The sequence below is a fragment of the Seriola aureovittata genome, chromosome 10 (genome assembly GCF_021018895.1).
Source record: "Seriola aureovittata isolate HTS-2021-v1 ecotype China chromosome 10, ASM2101889v1, whole genome shotgun sequence".
NCBI lineage: Eukaryota > Metazoa > Chordata > Actinopteri > Carangiformes > Carangidae > Seriola > Seriola aureovittata.
Genome location: NC_079373.1, coordinates 2088909 through 2096014, shown reverse-complemented (window position 1 = coordinate 2096014; position 7106 = coordinate 2088909). Strand labels below are relative to the sequence as shown.

General features: G+C 35.6%; 2 protein-coding genes across 2 annotated transcripts; both read left to right on the top strand.

The window, feature by feature from the left end:
* On the top strand, positions 1–851 carry LOC130176661 (C-C motif chemokine 4 homolog). The gene is made up of 3 exons (XM_056387869.1): positions 1–267; positions 353–479; positions 632–851. The coding sequence occupies exons 1-3, from the start codon at positions 207–209 to the stop codon at positions 738–740; spliced, it is 297 nt and encodes a 98-aa protein (XP_056243844.1). The 5' UTR covers positions 1–206; the 3' UTR covers positions 741–851.
* A 4456-nt stretch (positions 852–5307) lies between these two features.
* Positions 5308–7106, top strand: LOC130176602 (C-C motif chemokine 4-like). The gene is made up of 3 exons (XM_056387779.1): positions 5308–5434; positions 6035–6158; positions 6804–7106. Exons 1-3 carry the CDS (start codon positions 5368–5370, stop codon positions 6895–6897), a joined length of 285 nt encoding a protein of 94 aa, XP_056243754.1. The 5' UTR covers positions 5308–5367; the 3' UTR covers positions 6898–7106.

The window sequence follows — 7106 nt, the reverse complement described above, 5'->3', positions numbered from 1 at the left end:
CTTGTTACAGTAACTTCCCCTCTCTAAGAGCAGTGGAAAGCACAGAGTGGGGGCTGGCTATAATGTCTTGCGGTAGGATTAGTGGGTAAAGGAAAAGATGACAAAAACTGGACAGGCTTTATATTGGATTGCAGAGCTAAGCGTCCATCACAGCAAAGAAGAAAAAAGACAAAGATCATCATCAACACCTTTTCACTGATACCATCATGAAGACTTCTTGCTTGACTCTGGGGCTGCTGCTGCTGCTCGCCGTCTGCCAAGCCTTACGTGAGTGCTCTCTGTTCCTTATCATCTTCAGAGTTTGCTCAGAGACTTGTTTCACATTGACTTTATCCATTTGCCTTCCTTACAGCTAAAGCACTGCAGTACAACACAGCACCTGCGGACTGCTGCTTCAACTTTTATACACGTAGTTTACCATTAAAGTTTGTAACCGGCATAACCGAGAGCCACAGCTCCTGTCCGATGCAGGCGTTCATGTAAGTTTTGGCTTTGTCCTTTTGCTGTTTATTTCTTGTAATTGAAACAGTGAATAGAACAATGCACAACCTGTGACCTTTAAACTTTATCACAAGACCACAGAACAAAAGAAGGTGTATGTTATGTTTTGCATTGTCTGTATGTTTTACAGAGTCCACACTCTTAGAGGGAAACAGATCTGCTACAGCAAGACTTTCCAGTGGGTTGTAGATGTCTACAATCAGCTCCATGGCAATGAAAGCAGCAGTCAGCAGCACTGAGGACGTATCATTGTATAAAACTTACTGTTATATGAATGCCTGGTTCTGCAGACTTGAAGGCATACATACCAAGTCTTTGTATTTTAATAAAATGTGTATAGCTAAAATGAACTATTGGTGGCTATGTGTGTTTTCTGAGTACACTATGAAATGAATAGAGTTAAACCATGTACTGTATATCTCAGGTTTCCAATCTACCTTTTTCGAATGATCAGATATGGATTAGTCAACGACCATGGGAATTAATTTCACCCAAAAAGAGTCTGTCAAGTCATGTCAAGGTTTGTGGTTAAGTTGTGGTTTACTTTAGAAAACTAAAAACATTAATGTTAAAGAAATATTGCTGGTTAAAAGGAACCAACATTGATAATAATATTGATAACAATAATGATAATAATTTTATTTATAGAGCATACAAAGTGCTTTACAATAAAAAAAAAAAATCAGATAGTATGATAAAATGAGGGCAGATTAAAGGACAATGAAATAGACAATAGAAAGACAAAAGATGATAAAATATGATATGTTATGTTAAAACAGAAACCAATAAAAATAATAAAATATAAGAGAGTTAATTAAAAGCCAAGTTAAATAAATAGGTTTTCAGCTGTTGTTTAAAAAGGTTCACTGGCAGGGTTTTAGGAGCATAGTTAAAAAAAGCTTGTGTAAAATTATATGTATTTAAAAGTCTGGTAGTAGAAGATCAAGACAACTTCCCTGAGCAACACCGAAAGGCAATTAATATTTTTCTGACACATGATCCCCAATTGCAACAAAGAACTTCCTCCCTGAGATGTATAACTGGAACCACTTTAACCCAGTCCCAGAGAGCCCAAACCTGTTCTCAAGGTGATCCAAAAATCAAAATTCCAGTTTCAAGGGATATATTAATAATATCTAAAAGTATATAAAAGTTCACTGGGGATAGGGTCGAGAAAACAGGTGGGGGATTTGCTCCAGGTCTGTATTTTGACACGACTGACCTTTTTTCACTAGGTTGATTATCATAAATGTGAATATTTCTAACAATTCCTGCTCTAGTGGAGGACACACAGTTTGCAAAGAATCAGGCAAATTCCTCACATTTTGCAGGAGATGAATGATAAGGGTCAGTGATGGGGCCAGGGGTCAACAATCAATTGACAGTTAAGAAAGTATCCCTGGGTTGCTGCCACCCTCTGTTATCACAGTAGGCTCTTCTCGCAGAGTGCATAGCAGAATTAAAGGAAACTACTTGATTCCTGTAAAGTTTGTAGTGAATTACCAGTCCAGATTTCCGGCATTAACAGGCAAAGACATAAATTGCAGGTCTTCGTACACATATTCATCCACCCCAGCACTTTCTCTAATCAGGACACATTACTTTGACCGTTGCCATTCAGAGAGGACAGCCATTATCACACCACCACAAGAGGTCGCTGCTCAGAAAAATGGAAACTTCAGGCATTTGAAGGTCATTTTGAACAGCTTTTCTTTATTGTGACGGCAGTCTCATATTATCCACTGTATAACTACAGCAAATGACACATGCTGGTCATATACAAAAACTGAACTGTTCTCTCTTTGACGGCAGACATTTTGACCTGTCAGAGTATTCCTTAAAAGCAAGCCATATATGTCATATATGCCCCTATATCAAGAGTAATATTGCCATATATGTCTCTCACAAGGAGATATATTATTATTACATGGATAGCCTATATGAAGATATAAGTTTAAAACATATATGAAATAGCCATAGTAAAATTTGTATATGTACATATATTGAAAATACCTACAATGCATTTTTATGGTATGTTGTGAGCATATACAGTATATCTACTATATATATTCAGTTTATATATGCATATATATATATATATATATATATATATATATAAATATATATACTTAGACAGGCTATGTTTTTCTTATTCATTGTAATGTCTATCTTCCCATTCTGGGAAAGTGGTCTCAGACTTTTGGACCCTACTGTTAATATCAATATATATTGACAGGTTTTGGGATGTATATATATATATATATATACATATATGCATAATGTATGTCTACAATATAAGCATACATACATAAACCTATATATTTGTATGGGCTTGACATATACAGTATGGCTTTGAAATTGATCCAATTTCTAATAGGTTTTGTATATACTTTTTTACATATTTTATTTTATTTTATATGTACATATATTTCATATATGTAATTCCAATATATGTATATATATTACATTTGCCTATGGGACAGAATGACTGTAAATGGTAAAACATGTAAATGTAGTGTAGTTAAATTACAGTCATGAGGTTAGAGAACTGACTATATTAATCACTACAATACAATATAAATCAAAGTTAGAAAAACTTTGGCTAACTTTTGCCATGATGGCTGAGGAAGTAAAGCTGCAAAAGCAAAATCCTTTTTTTATATTGAAATGAAAAGGGGTGTGTTTTATTGCTTATAGCTTTCAATTTTGAGCGGAGTTTGTTTTCTTTCAAAAGTTATAGTCACGCTTTGAATAACCTTTTCTGTAAAGAAATGACAGACATCAGTTTCCCATCCTTTGATGCACTATGAGGAAAGATGAGAGGGGCTGTGCTGACAACGGACAAGCTGTTGATGTAAAGGTTTCAGTTTGTATGTTGTGCTCTCTTTTTATTGTACAAATGCAGTAGTGTCATAATATGAATATCATGCCATTTATGAAGGTGTACTTTTGAATATGACATTCTGTATGAGTATTGTTGATCTTAAATATGTGTCATAAGACATATTTCTGATGTATTATATGTTGTGTAAATAGCATAAAGGTATTTTTATCAGTATATCAGAGATATTCAAAGATCTGCAGCAGTTCCAGGAGTAATCTTCTGCACAGCATGACACCAGAAGCTGTTTTCTTGTGATATAATCAGTGAGGTTTATAATATTTGCAAAGCAGAGCGCCTCTGCTCCTCAGTGAAATGTTCTTGATCTCATGATATATTTTCTTTTCTCTACATTTTGTCTCTGTGTATGACCACAGCTTGAAACAAACTTACATCAGCATCAGCTAAACCTCTATCTGCTCTGATAGCATCAAGAACAGCTGCTGATCTGATCTGCAACATGCAATTTTATCTTTAACAGCTTCAGTAGCGTATGTTGCTTCACTAACGGCACATATCAGGCCAACAACAACAACAACTGCTAACCCTGATCTAGTTAATGAGGTGGTGGTGAAGTCTTACTGTTGAGTTTTTAGGGTTTATAGCATGAATTTGTAAATGACTATATTAGATTATATTTGAGATTAGCTTAGTTTGCTATACATTTATCTAGTGTAGAGACAGCAAGGCTTATGTAGTATGACCTAATACACAACATTTAGTCATTTACATGATGCAAGGATTCAAAGGTGTATTTGTAACATACATGTGTTTAGTTAAATGCAGTGTGGCTTTACACAAAAATTCCAAAAGTGATGGCACACACTTTTGGCAAGTGTGTATTTTGTCAATTTGTAAAGCAGCAATCACAATCAAAAAAACAAATACCCACTTTTCACACAAAACAGAGAAGCAATGTTTTAAATGATAACCCATTTAATTTAGTCACAAAATAAATACTACACCACTGCAACAGAGCATATTGTGTTGGGGTGGGGGTTTCACACCCTGTGTAAAGACTGTCTCTGGCATCAGATGTGAATATCCTCTTTGACCGTTTTTCACCTGCCTCCTCCTCTCCTACTAATTCCGGTTCAAATCCCTGTTTATTCAGTCAGATATGAACCATTTGTGTGAAATTTTGTCATAATTGCTGTGTGAAGTCTTGAGTGATGGATAGAAAGTGTTTTGTGAGATCACACTGACCTTGACCTTTGACCTTTGACCACCCAAATCTAATCAGTTCATCCTTGAGGCCCAGAGAACATTTGTACCAAATGTGAAGGGAATCCCTTGAAGAGTTCTCAAGATATTGCGTAACTGATCATTGACCAAGGAGCTTCTTCTTCTCTGATTTCCAATCAGATTTATGGAGGTTTATTTTCAGTGGTGTTGTCATGTCTGTGTTTTCAGGTCTGACTGAATCATGACTCAGATTTTTGTCAGATGTGAGTTTCACATATTTTTGGTACAAAATGTGAGTTTTCGATGTTGATATCTGATGACTTGTTAAATGATCTTATTGATCTGATTGGTTTTGGAGATCAGTTTGAGTGTTTTGATACGACATGTGAATAAATGTAGCTCTAAGAGTAAAACAGTTGGAGACCTCTGATATACAGTATACATTATGCTGGGGGTAGTGGAGTAATGAGTGATGGGTAAATGAGGACAGGTCTGAAATGACAAGAGAGCCCATTACCAGATCCATGTTAATTTTTCCTTTCTTTTTTGAATTGCATTTTCTATCATATTTTATCCCTAATTAGCCATGACATTTGTAACTTGAAATCATCTTATCTTGAACGTAAACACAATGCATAGAAGTTGAAGAATATTGACTGGTTAGTTTGGCATGGGTTATTTAATCACCCCACCTCAAACTTCCTGTTTGGTGGCAACACTATAAGACAACCAGTGATCAGAGCAGCTCACTTCAGATAGAAGAGACAGAGGAGCATCATCAGTTCTACATCGAAGACACCATGAGGACTCACAGCTTTACAGTGGGCCTGCTGCTGCTGCTCGCTGTTCACCACTGCACTGCCATGCGTAAGTCTGATAGTCTAGTGTCTGGATGTAATTGGAAAGAAGTGTCATTCGGTGTTCACTTTTCTACACGAGGGTTACTGTTAGTGATGTGTTGTTCCAGTATTTCATTTGATCATATTATTTACCTCACGCAAAAGGTTCATAACAAGAGTTACTACTAAACCTCAAATGACTTCGGACTGTAGAAAGGGTTTTCACCTTGATTTTGAACGTTTTTTTTTGTGAAATCTATATATTAATACCACTGTTTCAGCAGAGGTAAAGTCATTTAGAACATTATTATTATTAACAAATCTGACATACGTCTGAAATTAAATTAATAGTTATTTTTTTTTTTTTTTTTTTTTTTTGCTACGGTCCCAGTATAATATTTATGCCTAAAAGTCTAGACACTGTTATAAGTAAAATAATTACCATCACACACTCATTACAAACTGTGCTTTTGCTGACTGCTGATGACTTATGGGTGTTATCTTCATTTTTCCACAACATGGCACAGTGGCACCCTGACTTGTTTTCTATAGAAGTTACTGCTCCAAGGTGTTCAGGACTAAACGAGCCCTGTAATTAATTAATTTATTTATTTATTTATTTTCACAGCTCGTGGACTAAATGAAATGTCACCTGGATCATGCTGCTTTAAACTCTTTCCTAGAAGAATACCAAAGGCACACATTCTCTCCATCATCAAAACTCACAACAGATGCTCTGCAAAGGCGTTTGTGTAAGTGTTTGTTTTTGTAATGCTCTCACTAGGAGTTACCAAAAAAATCCGATCGTGATGCTGCGTAGTTGGCCTGGAGCCCACTTGTCTGATTATCATTATCATTATTGCATTATTATTGTATTATATAATTATCATCATATATTATTATTATTGCTATTATTATGCTGTCTGTGTATGTAGGTGTACTTATGTTAATATATAACATTATTACATTATAAAAACTTTTATCACATTGCCGCTATTACCGCATTATTACTATTATTATATATCATTGTTATCATTATCATTATCATTATTATTATTATTATTATTGTATATGATCAACTCTCATTAGAACATCCTATCATGTGTAAGCACGGACGCACACGTGTGCCCATACACACGCACACACACACACACACACACACACACACACACACACACACACACACACACACACACACACCTATTATGTTTAATGATCACAGTGTCTTCTATGTCACTTTCTGTATTTTTCACAAATAAAAAAAAATAAGTCACCAAAGTTATACATTGTGGAATTCTATACATGTACTCTATTAATAGCAAAACATATGAATATGATATCAATACTTTTCTGGACCCAACTGTGATTACTGACTCTGTGAGTGGTGTTTACTGCAGGGTGGATACTCCCAATGGACTGATATGTGTGAGCCTGACTCTGGACTGGGCTAAGACAGCTTTCAACAAGCAGCACGTCTCCAAGAACCAGTGAAGATCCTCACTATCGATGAAGAGCTCCACCAACTCCACCTCCAGCCATGATAGAGCTCCGCCTGACATTGACAACCTACATAATTACATCAGTTGACTAGTGCTGTGTCATTTTCATGCAACTGTGAGTGTTAACCATTTAATGATTAATCCCATAGAGCCTTGCTTTGCCTGACTTTTAATCATTAAAGTTTCACTTGATAAAACAGA

Excerpts from the sequence above, each read along its gene's own strand:
- LOC130176661 (XM_056387869.1), top strand. The coding sequence starts at position 207 with ATGAAGACTTCTTGCTTGACTCTGGGGCTGCTGCTGCTGCTCGCCGTC. Across the intron at positions 268-352 it reads CGCCGTCTGCCAAGCCTTAC|CTAAAGCACTGCAGTACAAC; the intron begins GTGAGTGCTCTC and ends CCTTCCTTACAG. Across the intron at positions 480-631 it reads TGTCCGATGCAGGCGTTCAT|AGTCCACACTCTTAGAGGGA; the intron begins GTAAGTTTTGGC and ends TATGTTTTACAG.
- LOC130176602 (XM_056387779.1), top strand. The coding sequence starts at position 5,368 with ATGAGGACTCACAGCTTTACAGTGGGCCTGCTGCTGCTGCTCGCTGTT. Across the intron at positions 5,435-6,034 it reads TCACCACTGCACTGCCATGC|CTCGTGGACTAAATGAAATG; the intron begins GTAAGTCTGATA and ends TTATTTTCACAG. Across the intron at positions 6,159-6,803 it reads TGCTCTGCAAAGGCGTTTGT|GGTGGATACTCCCAATGGAC; the intron begins GTAAGTGTTTGT and ends TGTTTACTGCAG.